This window comes from Zeus faber (genome assembly GCF_960531495.2).
Source record: "Zeus faber genome assembly, chromosome: 1".
Lineage (NCBI taxonomy): Eukaryota > Metazoa > Chordata > Actinopteri > Zeiformes > Zeidae > Zeus > Zeus faber.
The window spans coordinates 51,768,210-51,792,444 of NC_137193.1; the positions used below are offsets into that span (position 1 = coordinate 51,768,210).

The 24,235-nt window shown below is 42.0% G+C and overlaps 2 protein-coding genes across 2 annotated transcripts in view; one reads left to right on the forward strand and one right to left on the reverse strand.

Annotated features, from left to right (window-relative positions):
* Positions 1 to 343: 343 nt before the first annotated feature.
* On the reverse strand, positions 344 to 9,385 carry ddx59 (DEAD (Asp-Glu-Ala-Asp) box polypeptide 59). Its single transcript, XM_080008313.1, has 8 exons — positions 9,347 to 9,385; positions 7,959 to 8,832; positions 7,028 to 7,210; positions 6,775 to 6,864; positions 6,329 to 6,580; positions 2,113 to 2,265; positions 1,167 to 1,295; positions 344 to 692 (listed from the first exon to the last, which is right to left on the reverse strand). The coding sequence occupies exons 2-8, from the start codon at positions 8,814 to 8,816 to the stop codon at positions 432 to 434; spliced, it is 1,926 nt and encodes a 641-aa protein (XP_079864439.1). The 5' UTR covers positions 8,817 to 8,832; positions 9,347 to 9,385; the 3' UTR covers positions 344 to 431.
* Positions 9,386 to 10,705: 1,320 nt separating this feature from the next.
* camsap2a (calmodulin regulated spectrin-associated protein family, member 2a) overlaps positions 10,706 to 24,235 on the forward strand; it is a gene marked incomplete at both ends in the record, with an annotated part of 60,572 nt that continues 47,042 nt past the window's right edge. The window contains 2 exons of the mRNA XM_079997292.1: positions 10,706 to 10,829; positions 15,313 to 15,572. Coding sequence (XP_079853418.1) covers positions 10,706 to 10,829; positions 15,313 to 15,572 — 384 coding nt within the window. The remainder of the gene's footprint in view (positions 10,830 to 15,312; positions 15,573 to 24,235) is intronic.

Here is a 24,235-nt window from a genome sequence, read left to right on the forward strand (position 1 = left end):
TCTTTCTTTATCTGTATATCGATCTTTACACACACACACACACACACTAATGTGCCTTTATTGGCCCATCATGCTTATGAAGGAATTTGACTCTGGTTCTCAGTGATTCTCACTTTCGTACAGAACACTCAGGACACGGTGTGAAGGAAAATAGTTAAGCCAATGAGATATTACAGAGCTTACCCAGTAAGCTCTGTAATAATAGTATTTAATCGTGTTAGTATAATTTTATAATGTGCAATACTACACAAATATAAATTGAGTCCTATATTCCCTCAACATGATAACACAGTATATTTGACAATGGAACTTTGACAAAAAGAATAAGATCACACATGAAATGATTTATTGTAATTTATTTTCAAAACTATTATATTCACAAAACAAATATTTACTATCTCCTTATTTCAAGTAAACCGAAAGAGTAGTAGCTATTTTTTGCGACGGTCATGTTTCCTGATGATGTCTAGGATATTGTCCTTGGTGACCAGGGGCTCCTGGGGGCCCGGCCCGGCCCTCTGTTTCTCCCTCCTCTGCTGCTCGTGGAGGTGAGGTGAGTTGAGCAGCTGGGGGGGCAGGATGGAGCCCGTGGGCTTGACCCTTTTGACCACCTCCAAGAACAGCCGCTTGTTGTTGTTGTTGAGGAAGGTGATGGCGGTTCCCCTGTGGCCGAGCCGACCTGCCCTGCCCATCTGGACACAGAGGAGACATCAGGAGTTATTTTTAGACTTAAGATGTTTAGTGAGACAACTGCTTGCCAAACAACATTAGACTAGAATGGAACCTGCTGTGATAAGAAACATATAAAGAGATGTTTTTATTTAGGATTTAGACTTGTTCCATTTTTAATAACAAATCAGAATCACAATGAGTTTATTTCACCTGAATAAATAAATAAAATAATGAAAAACTTAACAGTCTAAAGACTTTACAATTCGAATTAATGTTTTTATAAGAATAAAAAGTGAAGTAAAAAAATAAATAAAAATATCCAAATGCACAAATATCCAAACAATACAATACAGAAACAGTCACATTTTTAAAAACATACTAATGTGATTCTATGCACAGAATAGGTGAATGGTATGGGTATGTAGAGTGATGATAAATTATTCCATGGATTTAAGTTGTTACTGTTACAAATGAAAGATTCACTGTCATTTTACCTGATGAACATATTCATCCATGTTGGAGGGCATGTCAAAGTTGACGACCAGTTTGACATTGACCAGGTCCAGTCCTCGACCCAGCACTCCTGTACTGACCACAACCTCAAAGTCGCCCTCCAGGAGACCCTAAACACAATACGGGAAAGAAAAGCTCCAGTCCCGACCCAAAAATTCAATATTATTCCTTTGCGTCTATTTTCCTCCGCCAAGACAGTCTGCGTAAAGCATTTATGTTGACTCAATTGATAGTATTCCTCAAGCTAGCTGCATCCATAAATACTTTTGACAACTACAACACATTTAAGATGATACTTGGATATATATATATCCCACAGTTAAGTAGGACATTAAAAGCATTTCCACGGAAAGCACATGTCCACCTGTATATTCACATCAAAACAATTTTATACATGTTATCTTTACACAAGAGACCTTTTTAGTGAAAAAAAACCAAACATTCACGACCAGATGTACAAAGCATTTAGCGCCTTGTTCCAAACACAGACTGAGCCTATAAACAGACACAAATGCACTTGGCTTGTCCTCTCCTTTACCCCTATGCATTTTAGGAAGGACCTCACACACAAGAGGTCTACGTGTGCTTGATTCACTAGATTCACTTGCATTGGCACAATTTGCGAGGGTCAGTTTTGCATGGGAAAATCTCCACTTCTAAAGAGCGGTAGCAAATTAGCACAGGTATATTCAAATAAGGCTGTGGTGAGGATGGATTGCTATGACACAGGCAGCAGTAATTTTTATGACCAACTGATTTGTTTACTCAGCAATATTCTAATCAATTTAGGAAAAAAAAGCTTTGCAAAATACTAGGTGCTTGTGTTCTTCAAATAAAAGGAAATAAGTCTCCCGGAGTATTGTTCCTGGATCCCTGGCATGAAGTGCACTACTATTTTTCCCCATTTCTGCTTGCCGCTGCTCTCACCCTGAGGATGCGGTTGCGTTCCCACTGGCTCTTGTCGGAGTGGATGGCCACAGTGCTGAGTTCCATCACCTTGGATACAGCCTCGCAAAGCAAGTCTGCTCCCAGTTTACAGTCCACAAACACCACCACTGGAGGCTGGTACAGCTTACCGTCCTGGAAGGCCACGAGAAAACATGTGGAAAAACAGAGGTTTTGTTCATGTTTTGCTGCCTTAATGAGCCTTAGGGCAGGGGTCTCAAACTCAACTTACCTGGGGGTCTGGGTCTGGGTGAGGCTGGGCCGCATCAAGTATTGCACAAAAAAATTGTTTCAAGTATTAAAAAAAAAAAGTACAACTAATTCAATCTTCTCAATCTTTATTAATAACGGTTCAGAACATGAACGGTTCTTCAGAACACAGGCTTCTCTTACCTACTCCTTGCTGCCACATTTGGCTTGAGGGAGGAAGCAATTGAGGCCCTCAGTACGGCTTGAAGATGCTCATCAGTAAGTTTGGACCTGTACTTTGACTTGTTAAAGGTCATGGTGGAGAAGAGCTTTTCACACAGATATATCCATGTTACTCCACCTGTCTTAATTCTTAACATCAAGTGCATTGTCTCGTGTTTTATATCTTTTAATTTCTTGCTCTTTTTGATTAAATTGTTCTCGGTAAATTCATTTGTCTTTTGCCATCGCACTTTTCTGTCCTTTTTCCTTCTCTTTATTTGTCTTGTAATAATAATCTATAACTTCTTCTTTATAACATTCAGGTTCTAATCACCATTTGGCTTTTGTTCTTGCCGCCCATCTCATGCTATTTTCAATCCATGTTATTATTTTCCCTTTCCTATTGCAACACTCTGCTGTCTTTGTCACTGATTACTCTTGTTGAGTCCGCCCACTTCCTAAGTCCTCTGTACCTTGCACTGGGTGACAGCATATATTTTCCTTCCATTTGGTGTCACTCAGGAATCACGTTTCAACCAAGTGACTAACGCATTGGCTAACTTGTCAACACATACCACCGGAAGCTGTCACGAGCCTGAGCTATGGTAGCCCATAAGTGATAAGAAAATAAATAAAACGTCCAGGGCAACGACTTGCACAACGACTCGGAAAAAAGGTGCGTGTGAGAAAAACGCGCGGGCCGCACTGACACTCAACTTTGATGTCAAGTAGGGGGCCACAAAATATCGTCCCGCGGGCCTCAATTGGCCTGCGGGCCGTGAGTTTGAGACCCATGCCTTAGAGTGATAAACTTGTTGTTTGCATAGACAGTGGGAGGCAAGTGAGAATAGGGAAACAACCGCGGAGAGAAAGATGTGCAAGTAATGGAAGGCTCATATTTTACACCAAGGTTAAAGCTTGTGTACAGGGTTAAAGAGGTGGTTAACAGTTGTAACTTGAACTTGTCTGGTTTTGTATTGAAAGTTATCCTCCAGGCAGTTGGTTTGAAGGAGTGCAAATCAAATGCATTTTGCTGCGAGAAGTCCTGATGTTTGTAGAACTGCAAAAAAACCACGTATATATTAAATATTGTAAATATCAAATATCAAAATGTCAGATTGTACACACAGCTGCCTGTTTTCAATGCGAACATTAATCACACTATTTCCTGGCTAGAGCAGTTGCATTGGTTTTAACTGCTGTAAGGATGACAACGTGATTCTATACATTTCAACAGGGTATGGACTGAAGGAACAAATGTTTCCTTTATTTCTATCTCCATATGTGTACTTGTGCATATGTGGTGAATACAAAGTCCACACCTCTTGTTTCCACTATTTCAGAGTTAACCACATGTATCTGCATGTAGAATTACTTCCCCAAATGAGAGGTCATGGCTCTCTCCGCCCACCTTGTGGTAAAACCGCTCCTGTTATTTTAACATATGGTCTAATAACATTTATCCACTGGGTCGATTGAAGCCTCCCCCAAATTCCTGCCCTGCCCAGCATAAATGGTATAAGCCATTGCCTGGATTCCTGGAGTGGGGCCATGGCTCGGGGCCCACCCATTTCCTCTGGACCAGTTGGGGGAGAGCGGAGCCGAAGCAAAGGCTGTCTAAATATGGTCTAGTGGTGAGACTGGGGAGACTGGTGTTTGGCGCGTTAGGAATTCCCTCCTCTCACAGACAGTCAGACGAAAACACAATACAAAACCAGTAGCAGTGATCACAGAGGCTCTTACTGACAACTCAACTACAAATTCAACTCAAGATCCAATGCTTTCTACTTCTATCAAAGCATGTTCTTATTATTCTATAGACTCAAATTTGTAGTAACCTTGAAAAATATAGTTCTATTTGGCTTCAACAGTATGTGTGGGCAACAATCGTCTAACGTTCATGAGAAGAATGTGAGATGTGGGAATGGGAATCAGTTCAAATCCCATGCCCTCTCATTAAACAACTGTAATTGAGGTACATATGTTTGAGGGGAGGATGTTAAGTCTGAGGCTCAACTGGCAAGTCAGGGAACTCTGACAATTTATGGAGCTCTTTCGAGGAGGACAGAGTGGCTTCAGCAACTGAAAAACACGCCAGTAGCGGTATAGGATGGACACAGGCTTGAACGCAGGAACTATCACTTTCCTAAAAGAGAGAATGTATGTTTGAAAACCATTCTTAGATCTCCACCTGGCAAAAAAACAACAAAACAATGCCATGTTGCAAATCCTTCATTTCTACTACTCCCTTCTACTCCCTACTACTGCAACGCCCTCTTAACAGGCTTGCCGGCTTGTGCGGTGAAGCCACTGCAGATGATACAGAATGTGGCGGTGCGACTGGTGCTCAACCAGCCAAAGAGGACACACGTTACTCTGCTGCTTATCGAGCTCCACTGCTTACCTGTAGCCACTCGCATCAAGTTCAAGTCTCTGATGCTTGCCTACAGAGTGATTGTTGGGAATGCTCCCACTTACTTAAATGCTCTTGTAAGAGGACATGTTACCCCCCCGGATGCTGCGTTCGTCAAATGAGTGTCGCCTGGCTCTGCCGGCTGCCCAACCACGGCAATCCAGGCTATTCTCATTTGTAGTTCTACGTTGGTGGAACGAGCTGCCAAAAACCACCAGAGCAGGGGCCTCCCTCTCTGTCTTTAAGAAGCACTTGAAGACCCAGCTCTTCAGAGAGCACCTCCTCTCCTAACTTACAATTACATAGCACTACCGAGCAGTATTTATTTATTGTAACACTAATGTTTCTGTTGCAATGTAGCTTGAATGTTATTCTCCCTTGTAAGTCGCATTGGATAAAAGCGTCTGCTAAATGTAAATGTAATAGAACAACGACATGTCACAACAAGCGAGTAAGGAAAATAAAAGTTTTTTCAAAGCTCTTTCCACCTTCTCCCTCAGTATATGTGTTGAATTGTGGTAATGGGACAGCCAATCTACCCTATCGTCATTAAGAGCGTCAAACAAATGAACATAAATGAACAAATGAAAAAAAACATGCAGAACAATGTCGTCTGACCAGCAATGGACTTTTGTAACTGGTCCCCGGGCGCATCGCTGTGTGCTGCCCACTGCTCCTGGCTGCCCCCCAGAGGAAGGACAAGCCAGGATGGGTCAAAAGCAGATATCTCATTTCACTGGCCACCATTTGAAGCATGTGTGTATGTGTATGTGTGTTGGTCGCCGTCACTGCATGAGTCCATGTGTTGTGGTGTGTGTGCCGTGTGACAAATAAAGATTCTTCTTCTTCTTCTTCTTAAATGGGGACCTCCGTGCTTGAAAGTGGGCACATTATCCAAAATGCAAGTGATTTGACATCAACGTAGTTTCCTTTCAGCGGCTGCTTTAAGGTGTTTCTCTCCTATGCTATCGAAGTGGGACAGGGTGGGCAACAGCATGCAGACTAAAACATCTAGAGGAGAAGCAGTGTTTTACAATGTACCCAAGTGTAACCACTTGTCTATTCTCTTAAAGCCCTCAGACGGCATGTTAAAATTATGTTCTGAGGAAAACATCCTGAGCAATAGCAGTGAGAGTAATAAGTGAAAGCTGGGTTTGGTACGCAGATGTTGCATCCATTTTCCATTTGTTTTGAGATAAAAAAAAGACCCATTAACTTTGTCCATCCATCCAACTAACCACCTCTCCAGACACTCTACGAATCTTGACTACGCCTTGATATTGTGACTATGAATTCTAAATGTTCTGTAATATTTAAAATAAACTTCTCCCCTTCATCTATTCACCCCATTTGTGACACGAACCGTCCACCTACATTGAGAATCTCAAAGAGCTTCTTCTTCTTGGAGGGCTCTTCGACCCAGAGCAGGATCTGCCGGACATTAGCACAGGGTTGGTTCTTCTCTCCGATGGTAACGCGGACAGGGTCCCGGGTCAGCCGGGCGGCCAGCTGCTCTGTTCCTAGCGGGATGGTGGCCGAGGTCAAGAGAGTTTGGTGCTCCCCGGGAATATCCTCCAAAACCTCCAGCACCTGCTGCTGGAAGCCCATTTTCAACATGGTGTCGGCCTAGTGGACCACAAACACAAACCAGGGTTCCTAAAGATACATGAGATACATTCACCACTTAAATCCCACATACTATTAATTATGTATTTTATAGGTTGCAACACTGACGTGTACTTATTTTCTTTCAAAAAAGAAAAACATGCACATTACAGGGCTCAGGGAGCAAAACACACAAAAACCAAACTAATAACTACCTCATCAATCACTACAACTTTGACCCTGTCCAGCTGCACTGCCTTCTGCTTCAGGATCTCAATGAGCCTTCCAGGTGTGGCTATAGCAATCTAAAGAGAGATTAAATGGAAATGCACAAAAGCTTCATATAGATTTAAACAACGTTCACCATATGATCAAATAACTTCCTAATATATTGGCCTGGGCATGAAGCTAATTTCCATCGCAATCTTTGACTGGAAAGAAAACTAAAAACATGATTTGTGGCTGTACTTTAATGGCTCGTTTGAGGCGGTGCAGCTGCGGGGGCAGGGGCATGCCCCCCACCAGCAGGGCTGTTCTCATGTTCGGCAGAGCCATCACCAGCTCCTTGACCTGCCTCTCGATCTGAATAGCCAGTTCCCTGGTAGGAGTGAGAATGAGGGCTGCAGGTCCCAGCGTGGCATCGTCTGCTTTCTGGAACACAAGCAAAGAGAAGGGAGAGAGAATGTTGCTCGACCCCTATTGGCATGAATCTGGCAGAACTAAATGTAGGTGTGTAAGAAGAATTGATTCACTAATACCACTGTATGTATCAAATAATAATGCAATTTATGAATGACTGTGCTGTGCGTGTCCATTGGGTGGTATTAAAGTATTTTAATACTGTATTGAAATATATATTAGTATTTAATACTAATGTTGAGATAATGTTTTAAAACAGTACATGAGTATTGTAATCATGGTTGTATTGTATATGAAGCTAAATTGATGAATGTTTAAAAATGATCTAACTTTAGATTGGATAAGTTGAAATTGGTAATTCGCTTCTCTTCTGAATCTGGTTAAGAGAGACAAATAGCGAATTTACCAGGGTATCCCTTTAATCCCAAAATGTGGAACATGTTCGGTCACCTACACATACAAATCATTTAGGAGAACATTTTTTATATATTGCAGTATCAAGGTGTATTGTGATCTATTGACTCACAAATCCATGCAGTCTTCACAATAATTAGCCCTAATTATATTCAAAACAGGGGGCCACAATTAAATATATCACAATACATTGCAGTACTTGTTATAAAACAATATCTGCCAGTGTCTCTTTCATTTTGATTGTGCAAGGCAAGGCGAGTTGTAACACTGGATAAATGTGGCAAAGTAAGATGTAACTATTTGTTGCCGAAACAAATCAAAAGATTTTTTTTTAACAAAACTGTACCTCTAGTGCCCGTACTACCACCGGCAGCAGGAAGGCCACAGTCTTTCCAGAGCCAGTGTCGGCACTGGCAATCACATCCCTTCCAGTCAAACCGACAGGCACCATTTGCATCTGAACAGGTGTGGGCGCCTCGTATCCAGCCTTCTTCAGGTTCGCACTGAGCGTGGCAGGGAAGCCACAGTGCTCAAACTCAATGATTGGTCTGCACACATCTCTGCCCTTCGCATCTATGCCGAGTTCCTGTTTCACCCGCTGCATCTGGCCCTCTGTTAGACCTGATATGAACGCGTCTTCCTTGTAGATGTAGCCTGTGCCGAGTCGGTCAACACTGCCACAAGGGGCGAGATCCGTCTGCAGCTGCTGAGGCCCTGTATTTTCTGCTCCTTGTTCATGGCTCAATGTGTCCGCCACAGTGCTCACACCCATCTGTGACAAGTGCTTAGCCTTGCATTCGAGACTACAAACATCATTGTCAGTGCTGTCACATATGTACTCGCCATAGCGGCCGCACATTACACACACCGGTTCACCAGGTTCGGGCCATCTTTGGCTCTTTCGAAATGACTTAATGGGTTCTTCCTCCTCGTCACTGTCTCCTGAAGAACAGTCTGTGTTTCCTACACTTGGGTTCTCCTTTGACAGTGTAGAGTCACAATTTGCTTCTGTTATCGCTGTCGATGTTGCAGTCTCTTCTGGGGGTTTCTTCCTCTCAGGGGCTGTAGCGCTGAACGTCTGTCCGATTCCCTGTGGAACATCTCGGTTACTGGTCTCCTCATTGTTCACCTTGTTCTTCTTGTTGACATCTTGGCTTGAGGTGTCAGCAGGCCTCTTCACCTTCAGGGCTCTTGGCATAAACATGTTTTTGAGGTTTATCCTGGAAACATAAAGAAAATTAGTATCCAATTTACACAATATATACAGTATATATATATACATTTATTCAGCATTTTGTTGGAAAGCCCTGTTAATTAGATTCGCAGCTAGGGCTGAGTGATGTTGACACAATCAATTATCACAATATTTCTTGACTCTCTTATTTGAGAGCAATATCGCAATATTGATCATTTGTCTATATTTTGGGGATGACTATTGGTGCTTTCATAAGATTCACACACAGTATTTGGAAACAATCATTAGTAATGTGGATATTATATATAACTAAGCAGATAGAAGCATCGATTAGAACAGTCTATGGAATTCAGAAAATAGTATTACTGTAACGTAGCCTTAAAGGCAGTATTTAACTGTCACGATATTATACTGATATTATGATCATAGTCCCAGATCTAGCTTCAAATCGCGATATCGACTTGAGAACAATATATAGCTACATATCGACCTAGTTTGCTTTTACTCGATGTAAACAGTGATGTAAACAGTGATGTTACCTTGCGAGCTTTCCCACTATACTTCAAGGGGCGTCGCATACCAATGACGTCTCCTTCGCATTGCATGCTGGGTATTGCAGTTTATAGCGTACACTCCAGAAGCCCACAAACTAGATTGGGACGTTCAGCGTCTTAGGTTTCTCGAAGTTCCCATTAATACATAAAACACAGGAATTCAAACAAGAAAGTTGTTGATATGAATTAATGTATATATTAATCTTGATAACAATACAATACGCACATTGATTACCGATGTTATACATATATTAATATATTACTTGCACAATGTCCTATTATTGACAAAGTGTGAATTGTTGGTACAGGTTTATTGTTATTTTTTAGGTGCATTGTTTATTGCCAGATTGTACACAATTTGTAGTTCATTTTTAGTTTTAGTTTTATATGGCCCATTGTTGTGATGTGGGATGCAGTAACACCGCGATCGACCTATTTGTTGGGTTTTTTTAAAATCAATTTACAGTATGTCGGCCTGTGTGCACGATTTAACCCCGCGTCTTGTCAACTTGCGTGCCGCAGGGTTTGAGATGTTAAACGTGTGCTCGGCTGATCACTTATGAGATGCACACTGTCCTCTATGCAATATATTGGCACACACACACACACACACACCTGTACAGCACTGTAGTAACACTGCTGACCCCTGTACTCTGCTGCTACTGCGTTGGTACGCGTATTCTGGTCCGTTTAGCCAATTTGCCCTTGTGTGTGTGTGTGTGTGTGTGTGTGTGTGTGTGTGTGTGTGTGTGTGTGTGTGTGTGTGTGTGTATGTATATATGTATATATATGTATATATATAATTGCGCTGTACTTGTACGACGTCTGTGACAAGAAAGAATCAAATTGGCTCGGGGAGCTGCGCATGCGCATTGCCGCCTTCCAGAGCCGGAGTGCGGCAGGAAAACCGCAACAATACACAGCAGCAGATTGAATAGAAGAGGGAATGTAAACACGGGCCACTCAAATAGGAATATATAAACATGAAGGAAGAACGGTCGCTTGCTGGTGAAACAACGAAAAGCCTGGAGCTGCACCTCGTTTATTCCCACTGAGGACCCGTTTCCCCCGTGATTTCCAAGGAGACATTTGACAGGAGAATGTCTGGGAAATACAAAGAGGCGCCGGTCATCACCGCGACGTGAAGTCAGCGACAGATATTTGGAGACAAACATTTAAAACATTTAAACGCCTTTTTATTTGTTATTATTATTATTGTTTGTTTGCTTTTTTTTTTTTTTTTTTTTTGCGAATTGTGCATCGCGAATAGCACCAGAACGGAACCGGGATGCCATCGCCGACGCGCTCCACGGGGCTTTAAAAGACAGCGTGAAGGAGTGAAGCATGGGGGAGGTTCAGGACGCCAAGGTGCTTGAGAAGACCGTCAAGCCCTTTGAGCTCTACGACTTCCCGCGGGCGAAGCTGCGCTGCAGCCTCACGTGGCTGCTGCGCAAGGCGCACGGAACAGGTAGGTGACGCTCCCCGACCCCGTCCCCGTCACCGGGCACCTTGTTATTCCACCCGAGCAGCGTCCAGCCCGCTCTACCCCGAGAACAAGGACACAAAACATCGTCAACACACTGGTCCATGGTGGAGTGGGGGCCATTTAGTGGAACACAATGGCTGTAGACAGCGTAATTGTCATCCATATATATATATATGTATATGTGTGTGTCTGTGTGTATATATATATATATACACTTGTCACATCACAATTGGAATACACTATTAACATATAACATTTCCTTGTGGGCCCGATTACCACTGTCGTGATTATTCTACAGTCGCCCGATCGCGATTGTTCGATCTCCTCGCGACTAAATCGTTGCTTCCTCACTCGCATACGGTACAGTAGGTTTCCCTTCCAATGTCAAGGGTATTCCAAGACAGTGGTAGGAATGTTAGAGCAAGTAAAACATGATTTAGGTGAGTTTCCGCCAGTTAGGCTCAGGCAAATGAACCTATATGTTCCAATGTTCATTGTCGATAAATGCCTCTGCTTCACAAGGTGGATGTTTATTATTACACTGTTGTGGGCTAAGATGTGGTCGCCCCATAAATTAACAAAAAACAAGCAAAAACTGTCCATGGTAATTAATTGTCAACTAAAAATTCATGATTGTGACAATCTACTAATGGAGGCCTGGTGCACAAAGTCTGCTGCAAATGATTGTGTTTTCAAAAACCCACCCTTACTGTTTTACAATGGACAATAGTGTTCCCGAAAGCATTTTAAACCTAAGCCCATTTTTGCTCAATATGAATATGGAGCAAGAATTATTGCTCTGAGGCAGACTGATTTACCAGAGGCCTCAGAATTAGCACACTGAAATTATTCATGCAAGAGGGGTGATTAACAGTCTTTTGGCTTCTAGAATGAACAACTGCCTTTGAAAGTGACCAGGTGTGATTAAGACCTGACTCACAGCTTCTTTTTTATCAAATTTTTTAAAACAGTGAATATTCTTCCCAATATAGATATATTGAAAAAAGGTTTAGTGTAGAAAGGTGTTAAATTCCTTGTTGATCCCTCATCAGCAGGATGGAAGCAGCAAGGGTTCTTATTGTCTTGTCAGAAATGGCAAGATGGTGGCAGAGGACATCACCTTGCAGCATGTTCAGGACAGTATCACTCCAAGTGAGGGAAGTGAGTGTGTGTGTGTGTGTGTGTGTGTGTGTGTGTGTGTGTGTGTGTGTGTGTGTGTGTGTGTGTGTGTGTGTGTGTGTGTGTGTGTGTGTGTGTGTGTGTGTGTGTGTGTGTGTGTGTGTGTGTGTGTGTGTAAACTAGAACAGGGAGTCTACCAACCATCCCTCAGATGAAATACTGTCCTAAGAAGTTGGCAGACAATACCCGACACCAATCTCTGATATTTGCAGCAGGACCATGTAGTCTTGAAGTCTAAAACCTTGGAGCTCCTGTCTCCATAAAAAGGTTGTAGATCAACACCCAAACTGCCCACAAGGTATTAGTCTATTAGTCTATATATCTAATCCATATTTAGTGAAACTAAAACAATTGAGCTATTTGTTATGTATGTATCAGGTTACAGGGGCAGCATTCGTGCCGATTACAATAAGATATTCCTAAAACTTATGAATATGCAAGATTCAATACAGCAACACATACTTTTGTAGACAGGGAATAGAAGGCAAGACAACTAAACTGCTGCTTCATCAATGTTTGTCAATTAGTTGGAAAGCAAAGAATCATAATTCTTAAGTGTATGTTTCCTAACAACACGCCTTTTAGTTAATTCACAGACAGCTGGCCTATTCCATTATGTCATTGTTTATCTGCAGCTATTCTTCGTGGAGTCTCCCGGGGCTATTTATGTGAGAACTTTGAGTATTCCATCATGAAAGAGAGTACCCATTTAGTCTCTGTTTTGTTTTAAGGACGCCACCATCACATTCCAGCTGCAAATTCTCATTTGATCTGGACAATACAGATGTGCATGTAGACGGACAAATTGCTGTGCTACTGCTGTAGCCGGAAAGCAGATTATTCCTGCCTCCCTGTTGTAAAAGGCCAGAACAGATCCTCCATGTATTTCCAATCGGGGCTAAATGAAATAGGTTGATTCCAAAAATACCACCCCCTGCCCCCAGAGAGAGCAGGCCAGGGAGACAGGGAGCGTGACGAGGAAGACAGAAAGAGGCAAAGGATGGGAGAGAGATGCAGTAGAGGGAGGGAATCATTTTCTTTCAGTTGAGAGCTGTGGTTTCACTGGGTAACTCTCAGGTCCGAATGGAAAGTGAAGTGTTAGTGTGGAGGAGGGAATCGCTGGAAAAGAGTGTGCTTACCAAGCAACCGTTCTCAGCAAAACCCATGTTGGAAAAACTTGATAACAGCATTAAATGCCAAATTTAAAAGCAGCGTGCCAGTACAGTCGTCATTCAATAGCTGTTCTCAAGATTACATGAGCCAAAAATATACACAATTGCGTAAAATGGCTCACAATGACCCCTTAATGTAAATGATGTGAGAAGTCTTGATGTCTTCTCAGTTCACCAGGCTTTTCCATCGCTGGCAACCTTCAAGCCTCCTCAAAACGTGGTTCATAATACAGCCAGGCCTTTTAAGAAAGATCAAAATAAAATGGAGACAGTGAAATAAATATCAAATTAAGTTTTAGTCCAGAAATACACCAACTGCATTTTGACAACTTCAGAAATCGGTCTGTCTGTCAGTCTGTCTGTCTGTCTATCATCATGTTACCTCACACACACAACCTTCAGAACATGCAACATGATTGAGGATTTTGTGTAAAGCCAGGATAGGTTATATGCAAAATGCAAATCTTTATGACATTTGACTGTCCTCTGCTTGTTGTTCGTGCTGAACTGCAGTGTCACAGTGTACAGTAGGTAGTGTGTAGATAGGAGAACAGCTACAGCCCAAAGTCGCTGCATTACCGCTGATGGAACAGAACCGTCTGTTGAGGTTAAAAAACTTGAGGTTATACAGGTTATGTTGTAAATTAATCTTTCCTACGTCTTTTTTGTCACAATTTCTGTCACTTTCCAACTCACTCCGCCAACATATTAGGTGCTGATGTTAGATGTTGTGTTGTGTTTTTGATGGACTGCATCTTTACAAGAACACAATAAATTTATAGTGTAGCTGTTCATCCTTGCCAAACACAAGGTTTAAAATAAAGAAAAAAAATCCAATATCATAAATGATATGTTCACCATGTACACCACATGTACTTGTTAGTGGTGTTGCGTATAGACACACACCCACACAAAACACACACGCACCCCAAAACATGTATATTAATAACCTACAGTATATACACACACATGTAGCATACAGTAGATGCACAAACTCACACATACACGCACGCACGCACACAAACACACACACATCCTTTTCCTTTGATGAGGAAGACTGTGCAGAGCAGGGGGTTCCCAGGGAGCTGAAAGCTGCCAGGATATGGGCCGGATGAATCGATCGGGATCCTCTCCATTCCCATAGTTGCTATAGCAACCACAGGGTCTATCCACGGTTCTCCAAGTCGAGATATCATGAACGCATCAGTGAAAAAATGAGGCCGATGGAGAATCTGCATCAATAAAAAATAGAAACGTCTTGTCTTGCGAGCCTAGAAATGTGATTAGTATCATTGGTCGTAGTTATTATTTCCTACCTTGGACATAGATTGGTCCTAGGCAGCGATCAGACATCTATTCCTCCCTTCTAGTATCTCTTTTTCATTATTTTGTTCAATAAACACAATGGAGAAGCCAACGTTCTTTTTTTTTTTAATAACCTTGGCTTTGTGGTGTTGTTGTGTGTGTGTTGTTTGTTTTTACTAGAAATGTTGGACACATAGTAACTCAGTCTGGGAAAAAAACATTTGTTATTTTATTTTTCTTTAATTTATTTAATTTATTCATTCTCAAGGGGAAGGAAAGTATTTTTGGCCCCGGTTAAAAAAAAAAAAAGAAGAAAAAAAAGGACATTTAAACACATGTTTTGGCACGGGCGTGAACCCATAACCGTCATCTTCCAAGTAGATATAATTTAGGTCAAGAGTTCCTAAATCAGGGTTCCCAGCATCATTGCTACAATGGTTTTTCTTTTTTCTTTTACATTTTGTTATATATAATTTTTTCACAAAATGTGTCAGTCACCCTTACGAATGAGGGTTACTTTCGTTGTTGTGAGATTTGCAGTTTTTTGTCGGCAGGGTTTGAGTTACATTTTATATTAAGGTTGCCTAATGTTGTACTCCACACAACTATTACAGGCAGATAGACATTACATTACAGATAGTGAACCTTTTTCACAGAGGAGGTGGTCTGAGGTTGGTCTGCCAGGGGGCCCTTGCCATGAACATGTTTGGGAACCCCAGATTTTTACCTTACCTGAAATCTCGATCTTACCTGTAATTATAAACTGTGATGTCTTGAATCCCTCTGTGTTGCCTCCCCTTGTTATGCAGATAGCGTACCGGCAGATCTGAGGGATCCCTTCTACACAGACCAGTACGACCAGGAGCACCTGAAGCCCCCCGTCACCAGCCTCCTGCTATCTGCCGACCTGTACTGCAGGGCAGGGACCCTCATCCTGAGGAGCGACTCTGCCAAGCCCTTGCTGGGCCACGACAATGTCATCCAGGCCCTGGCCCAGAGAGGCCTCTATGTCATGGACCTGGATCGGCTGGTCACCGAGAGGGACCTGCGCAGGAGGCCCCTGCAGATGGTAAGAACGATTTTTCTAAGAAAGCATAATAAATGGGGCATGTCCATGAAAATTTGGTTTAAGTACAAGTTTGGGGGAGTCAGGGATTCTGGTCATCAATATAAATATTAAGTATAATTATTTTCCCTCTGGGGTGAAGCTACAGCCTCTAAGATTACAATATGAATATTTAAGTGAGTATTTAATAGTTTAAAAAAAAAAAGAATAAAAATGAAATAAAATTCCAATCCTAACTTTTAATCACTGAACTGAATCTCTTGAACTTGAACTTGATTGTCATTGCTAGGTTGGTTTCACTTTAGGAGGAGGCTGCTTTTTGGCCTCTACTGTGCCATGATTCACTTGTAGTACAAATAGTACAACCACAAACTGTGGGTTTCTCCTTTGCGGTAATTGTATTTCCCAACACAGAAGCTCATACTATTCCTAGAACATTGAACAGAAACAATTTACACAAGCCAAATTAACACCAGGCATTACAAAATGTGGCCGTGACTGAGAAAGTCCTTTTTACCAGCAACTTGGAAGAAAACAGCCAACTGTCATTCAAAGATATACTTTAGTTTCAAGTTGGCTAGTGAGGGATGTAGGGAGAGGCTCATTTAATGACCCATGGACAATTATTTGTTATTTTATAAATACTGCTATTTAAATCCTGTCTGTCTGTCAGTCTCTTTTTTTATTATTTGTTTTGTCATTTCATTTTATATTCCAATGTTTTTTTTTTCCCTCCATCCCTGCTCTTTTTAGCTTAATTCAACTGAGCGGCGTTGACTCAGTAGAAAGCTGTTATTTAAAGAAGAGGCTCTTAAGTGGCTCTCAGTAAAACAGTGGGGCGTCACTACTGAATTGGAAGGGATTTGAAAAGTGTTTTGTGTAGTGATTCTTTCAGAATGCCTGAAGATTTTCACCAGTAACATTGGACCTGATTCACAGAAGTGTTTTTAGGATAAATATTAAAACGTTTCTTAACAATAAATTCTAAGACGTCCTTAGAGAATGTTCTCAACTGCAATTCTTCAATATTTTCTTAAGAACAGTACTTTTTCCATTTTCCATTTTGTACTTTGGACAGGAGTTTGAGGTAACGGTGGAGTGAAGTGGAAATTTACTATTATTACTTATTATTATTATTATTATAATTATAATAATTATTACTATTATTATTATAAGCTGGTGACGCAGCCGAACTGAGAACAACCAGAGTTAACCCGTCCCGTGGTATCGGGAAAGCCAAGCGTCTATACAGGTACTCCTCACTTAACGACAGAGTTGCGTTGCTTGGACCAGGTCAATAATTGAATTGGTGGATAAGCGAGGACCCGTGTTATTTCACAGTAAGCGGACATGGCCATTGCGAACGCTAGTGTAGTGAATACTGACAGACTGCGGGAAAGAGACTGAGAACAGTGATAAGATGAGACGTATACAGTGTATATAGTGTCTTCTTCTTCTTCTTCTTTCGGCTGCTCCCGTTAGGGGTCGCCACAGCGGATCATCTGCCTCCAATACCTTCTGTTCTGCGCATCTTCCTCCCTTACACCAACCGCCTGCATGTCCTCCCTCACCACATCCATTAACCTTCTATTTTGCCTTCATCTTTCCCTCTTGCCTGGCATCTCCTGTGTAGGCGAGATGAGAGTTACAGCCTTCTCCCAATGTAACTCTCATCTCTCCTACACACGTGTCCAAACCATCTCAATCTTGCCTCTCTCACCTTTCCACCAAACTGTCCAACCATAGCTGTCCCTCTAATACTCATTCTTAATCTTGTCCATCCTTATCATTCCAAATGAAAATCTCAACATCCTCAACTCTGCCACCTCCAGTTCCGCCACCTGCCTTTTTATCAGTGCCACCGCCTCTAAACATAGCTGGTCTCACTACCATCCTGTAGACCTTCCCCTTCACTCCTGCTGGAACCCTTCTGTCACAGATCACTCCGGACACTCTTCTCCACTCACTCCACCCTGCCTGTACTCTCTTCTTCACCTCTCTCCCGCACTCTCTGCTGCTTTGAAAGGTCGACCCCAAGCTGGTCGTAAGTCAGAACAGTCATTAAACAGGTAGGTTGTTAAGTGGGCAGTACCTGTGCACTAAAAAGATAACTCGTCATTTCATAGCTGCGAGAACTAATGTGAATTGCAGGACACATTGATCATGGACATTTCTTCATCATACCTGTGCCAAAGAAGTCACCAGAACCCCCATCCTGCCTCATTGACTATGGCCCTGTCCCACTGACCTCCACCATTATGAAGTGCTTGGAGAGACTAGTCATGCACCACATAAAATCCATCCTTCCTCCCACCCTGGACCTCTTTCAGTTTGCATATCGTGCCAAGTGGTCCGCTGATGATGCAGTCTCCTCCGCCCTCCAATTAGCCCTCATCCACCTGGGCACAAAATGAGAATTTGTGTGAGAATGCTATTCATTGATTTCAGTTCAGAATTCATTACCATCATCCCTCTGCAGCTGATAAGGAAACTGGACCTGCTGGGCCTGAATACCTCACTCTGTAATTGGATACTTTAGACTTCTCCCTGAGAGACCGCAGTCAGTATGGACAGGCAACAACAAATCGAGCACCACCACACTGAGCACGGGGGCCCCCCTAGGATGCCTGCTCAGTCCCCTGCTTTTCACCCTGCTGACCCATGACTGTGCACCAAATTACAGTTCCAACCACTTTGTAATTTGCTGATGACACAACTGTGGTGGGTCTCATCAGCAACAATGCTTATGAGACCGGCCATGTGGTGCAAAGATAACAATCTTTGGATGTCATTACTTGCACATCTTTGCACTTTATGATGTCATCAATACCGTTTTTGTTCTTGTTCTGTGCCTTGTTTTTGTTCAATTGTTTGAACAAACAAGCCCCCCCCGGGCTCTTCCCTGTCCATCTCTCTTCCCTTCTTTCCTCCTTCCCTCAGTATCTCACACCCTTCGCTTCATCCCCTCCCTCCCTCCTGCTCAATTTCCCCCCATTCCATCGCTCTCCTACAGTCTATCCTTCTCCATGTTCTCTCTTTCCCCGCCCTCCGAACATCCTCGAACAATGCTTCCATCTCCCCAAAACATTGTTCTGCCCTCCTTTGTTCCCTCTCTCCCTCCCTTCATCCATCCCCGCATCATTTGCTCCTTATCTGGATGGAGATACTTTGCTGTTGCGAGTTCATTTATCACTGCTTATTTACCAGGCAGTACAAGCTGAAAAAAGCCCCAAAAAAATAAGTCGGTAGCCTCGTCCGCCATCTTGGGTGTGCTGAAACTCGTCATTGTGTCACGTCCTGCCTCCTGCAAGTTCTACCCAGGCTCTGCCCATCGTCTAAACCAACCAGAGTATTTCCAGGTGGTGTGAACGCGTCTGACATGGGCAATCTCCTGTTGTCTGCTACGTGTGTGAAAGGGCAACTCCGGACAATGTCTGGACTGATTATCTGGACTTTGTCTGTGTGAAAGCAGCTTTACTTTGTCTTGTCTTTTCTCATCGTATCTTATATTGTGAGACACAGCTCATACAGAGCACTGCAGCAACAGATGACAGCTGGAGAGAAAAACTCATCTATTATTTAAGACTGAGGCCATTTTTCATGCTACACAGCTTGGCTCTATCAGGAGAACTCATGTGGGTCAAAAATAGGTTGCTGGTTGGAGTCCGTGGAAGCCACTGGTCTTTGCCGTCGAGCAACATGGGAGTTCAAATCCGGACATGCGTCAACATCTCAGAGTCGATATTCTGGATCCTTTTCGTAATACTCTCACTTTCATAAAACTTTAAATTTCCCTTTTTGAACCAATACTCAAAGAGGTTAGCCAGAGTGCAATGTGCTAATGACATGGAGCAAAAGCCTGTTAAAAGGCCCCCATTTCTTCATCCATCAATACTCATTTTACATTCCTTTTAATTTCTGCTCAGTTAATTGAGATGGGATGCATGTGGGAGCTATGCACTGCCTGCCGAGCTTTACAATTTAGCAGACTCTGACTCTCTCATCTGTGATATCGCTTGTGGAAATCCACTCCACCCTGGGAAAATCAATGGAACACACCAGCACTATGCAGAGGAACTTATTTTTTAATAATTATCTACCACAGGCAGGGTGTTTGACACTGTAGCTTCGAGCTGCGTTGAAGCATCAGTAGTTTCAGGAGCAGATGATGTCACGAAAGCCGTGACGTCTAATGTAAGGAAATCACAGCACATTTGGGCTCAGATTATCTGCATCGCGACCGTCTCTCTCGCTCTCTCTCTCTCTCCCTTCTTTCTCTCTCTCTCTTTCTCTTTCTCTCTCTGAATCTACCCCCTCACCCTTCCCTCTTTTTCTCAGTAATAGACACACATTTGAAGACGCAGGCTTCAAATTGTGGCTGCCGCCCCCTGAGTCGCCCACACTCATTCTGCGCCACTGGCATTATGTCACACATGTAGTGTGTGTGTGTGTGTGTGTGTGTGTGTGTGGGGGGGGGGGGGGGTTAAAAAAATGGGTGAATTAAAAAAGTAATTTTATGCATTGTGACCAACATTTTGCACAATTACCATGTGCAAAATTATAGCCCCAAGTCATGAGAAAAAACCCACTAAATAACTCACAATTACTTTGGAGCCATGTGCTTCCAGCTCATAGCAGAGCTGTATAATCAGTGAAGACATTTGGTCTGGAAAAACTTTAACCCTGTTGGTTTTCACATTAAAGACTCTCTCCAATCACTGCAATGCCAAAACTAGCTTCCTCCGTGTTTACAAGGCTTTATATTATTGCATTTATTTGTGAGACCATGATTTAGTTCGACCTTTTTCTGACTTAGGCAATAATTTTCATCCATGCCTGTTTCCGACTTTTCCTGAAAACCGTCGGAGCTTTCTCTCTGCTATCGCGGACTCAGTAACAATAAAGAAAAGACAGCGGAGGGGGCCTTCAAAGTTTTGTCTCTTGCAGTTGTTGTCGATATGTTGGTCTTATATACTGTTCAAGCATTTTGCGGTTATTTTATCGACACAAGTGTTGATAGTCGATAGTTACCTTGTAACTAAATCTGCATAGTACAGTATTATTATTATGATTATGATTTTTATTATAATAATTATTATTATTATAATAATTATTGATTTGTTGTTATTTGTATTCATTTATTTTTCTTATTTTCTTATTATTGTTATTATTTTTATTATTATTATTTGTATTGTTTTGTTATTATTATTTATCTTTTGGGGGTTTTCTTTTCCACCATAATGTTCACTAAGAGGCCTTGATGGAACACAATAGGATTGTGCTTGGTGCAGAATGATTGTCCTGCTTGGTTTACTTTTGTCCCCAGGAGTCCACTTTGTAGCTGTGGACAAATTTGTCTCCTGTGGTCTGACGCACAATATGATTGCTGTTTGTGTGTTAAATGGATTCCAGCACAGGGGATCTCGTAAATGGATTGTGTCGGGCTGTGTGGGACGTCCCTTTATATGTGATACCAAAATAATGCATGTTTCAGGAGGTTTGAAGTGTTGCGTGGTGTTGTCACGCATGTAAATGCCACTTTACCTTCAGTAGTCATTGAATACACCACAGAATACATTAGATAATCCCTATGCTTAACCACCCTTCAACAAAGCTTAGTAAGCTTTGTTGTCCAAAGCTGTAGAAAAATTATATCCTCCTTTAACAGTTCTTAAAGGCACAAATATCTCTTTCTGGAACCTAAATTACCCAACTCCAAAGAAAATCTGCATATACTGTATATTGAATACAAATATATCGACCCACGTATTTCAATAGAACATCTTCCCAGGAAATGTTTCTATAGGGCTTTATTATTAATATAATAAATGCTGATACATATACCATCACATATTGCCACATTGCTCTACTGAACAACTGATTCTGATTGTTAAAAAGAAAAGAAAAAGCTTAATATTTAATAGGGTTGTTGTAAAGAGGTCATGCTTCTGCCAGCATGTTCAAGCACATACATCAAATTCACATACATCTGCCCCGCTGTGGTTTTCACCACTGCATGCTGGGAACTATGTTGAAGTGGCTGATGGGCAAAGAGCCTTGTATGGCTCCTCAGCTGCTTCAAAGCTCGACTGAGGTCTGTGTGTGCGGTGAAAATAATTTGTTATGGCTGTACACATGTTGCCCGTTGATTGGTCTGAAGAGCAACAGGTAAAACCCCCACCCCCTCACAGACAGGAGAGGAGCCCTTGTCATGTCTTGCTGTCCATATGCTCCGGGGCTGCGCACCTGTCTCCATCTCTGACAGTACCGATTATTTGCGTGTCAGCAAAACACACGCCAGAGATGGGGTGCCAGCGATCAACGCGTCAAAACAGTGTGTTTTTATTTTAGGTGTAGGTTATTTTATTTTACGTCTCCTTATGGAACTAAACAAGTGCGTATGGAACGGTATGGAATGAAACCGTGCATAATGGGGACACTTTCTCTGTGACTTTCTCTGTTTCTCACACCCCCTCTCCATTCGTTATGTGCAGAAAACTTTCTTCACAAGTCTGTGAGACGCTCCCCGTTCCTGCGTGCACCGACCCCATACTGTTTTTAGTTGTTTTATTTGGAGGGACAGGGCACGGCGATTGGGCCGCACGGAGAGCCGTGTTTGCATCCGGACAATTCACACTGATAAAATTATATTTATGATTCCCCTTATTTATAGTTCCTCATTGGAATGTTATTCCTTGGCATTTTGTAAGCTTCTATCTGTTTTATCCTGTGATGGACACTGACCAAAAAAAACAAAATGTCTGCTCGACTTGATAAACGACTTGAAACAGGCACAGAAACCAGCACAGCGCGTACAATGTATCGCTGTCTGGAGGATAAAGAAGTTCTCTGAGTTAGAATTGAGTTTTAAATTTTCCACACAAGTAAGATACTAATAGGGGTATTTATAATAGGACTTTCAATTTTAAGGTCACGATTTAGATTTTTTTTTTCTTTCAGCATAGATGGCTATGCCATCTTTAGACTATTAAGTTGTATTTGTATTTGTAAAGAAGAACACTTGTTTCACAATAATGTTACTTTACGTCCAGTCACATTTAATCATTATAAATAATGTTATTTTTTTGTAGCGAAAAAAATATAAACAAAATATTTCATACTATTTTATAGATAAAAGAAATGCTAGGGAGCTTAAGAGCTGCCTCTTTTCAGTCACTGAAAAGAGCCGAACTTTTCAAGACACTGCGAGTGTCTCTAGCCCTCTCCCACGTCCGTGTCCGCTCTGTATGTTCTTTTCTAATCTGACTTTTTTCCTAATTCTACTCATCATATCACAGCATCATGTTTGGTATAACATTATTATCTTATCTTTGATATTACAATCCAAATCGGATCCATAACGTAAACTACTGTTATGGAGCACGTACCGGTACCTACCGGCACTTCTCACAAACTGCCGGTCTCTGTTCTGTCCTCTCAAGTGGACAAATCAAGTGGAAATATTATAAAATATCATATTTTATTAAATTGGAGCACAATTTTTATTTAAAATATTAGAACTCACAAGCTGCCAGTCCCCCCCCCCAGAAATCACATTTATTTTGTCTTGAACGCTCCAAGATCAATGCCGGACAATATTACCCACAAAATACGGGGAGAATCGCAAACCTGTTTGTGATTTCTAAGTCCCAATCAAACACTCATTTTGATCGATTTCCAATTTCGAATCGGAATTGAGACACCCCGAGAAACAAAGGAAGCTAAATAAATCAAAATCTTTCTCTTAATTCCCTTTCAGCCTGAACCCTGCACTGCGTCTCAGCGTGCCATTCAGAGCTTCAACTGATGATGATATTGCAACTATGGCAGTTTCACCTACCACTTGCCACCGAAGTGGTGTTTTTAGGGACCTGCGGCCCAGAGACACAGACGATGGCGTTTCAGACACACAGTTTATTGTAGAGAGTGGGCTAGTTGGAATAAGCCCAGGAGCAGATGGACATGAATCTAGAATCGTTCCATATTAAAATGTATCGTCCCTGAATCGTATCGTCGCCCATGTATCTAGATAAGTATCGGTTCGTCTTATGAGGGAGAGATGCAAACCCTTAGAACTATTGATATTTTTTTTTTCGTCAAGAAAAATGCTGCAGTTCCCCTTAAACCTGCCCCCGGCCCTGAAAGACCCAGCCCAGACCCAACATCATTGGCGGAGTTAACCATTCCACTTGTCTCCACTGTCCTCAGGCCAAAGATGCATAACCCTGACCTGAAAAAATGTGGGTGCACCTAATTAAAAAAGGTAGGTGCACCTGTGCTACCATTGTAAAAAGTTAGTCTGGAGCCCTGAGTATACAACATAAAAGAAACACAATAAAATGAGAAATAAGATGAGAGCGCAGAAAATAAAACAGCATGTTATTAATTGATTTATTTGCATTCAAATTAAATTTTTGGAAGATGGTATAACTATGGTTGGTTCTCCAGTTTAAATAGCTACAAGACAACACGAGATTAATCTAAGACTACCAGCGTTTGGCTCTGGTGATTCTCCTTCCCCCTGGGAAAGCCATTAATTTAAAGTGAGTGGAAGTGGAACGCGTCTTAGCTATTGACCCCCTTGTCCCCTGTGGTGGTCAACATCTATTTACTTTCTCTATTCTTGGAAAGGTGTATATTGTATAAACGCACAGCAGATAATTTCG

Excerpts from the sequence above, each read along its gene's own strand:
- ddx59 (XM_080008313.1), bottom strand. The coding sequence starts at position 8,816 with ATGTTTATGCCAAGAGCCCTGAAGGTGAAGAGGCCTGCTGACACCTCA. Across the intron at positions 6,581-6,774 it reads AAGTTGTAGTGATTGATGAG|GCCGACACCATGTTGAAAAT; the intron begins GTAGTTATTAGT and ends GTGGTCCACTAG. Across the intron at positions 693-1,166 it reads TGGATGAATATGTTCATCAG|ATGGGCAGGGCAGGTCGGCT; the intron begins GTAAAATGACAG and ends CTCTGTGTCCAG.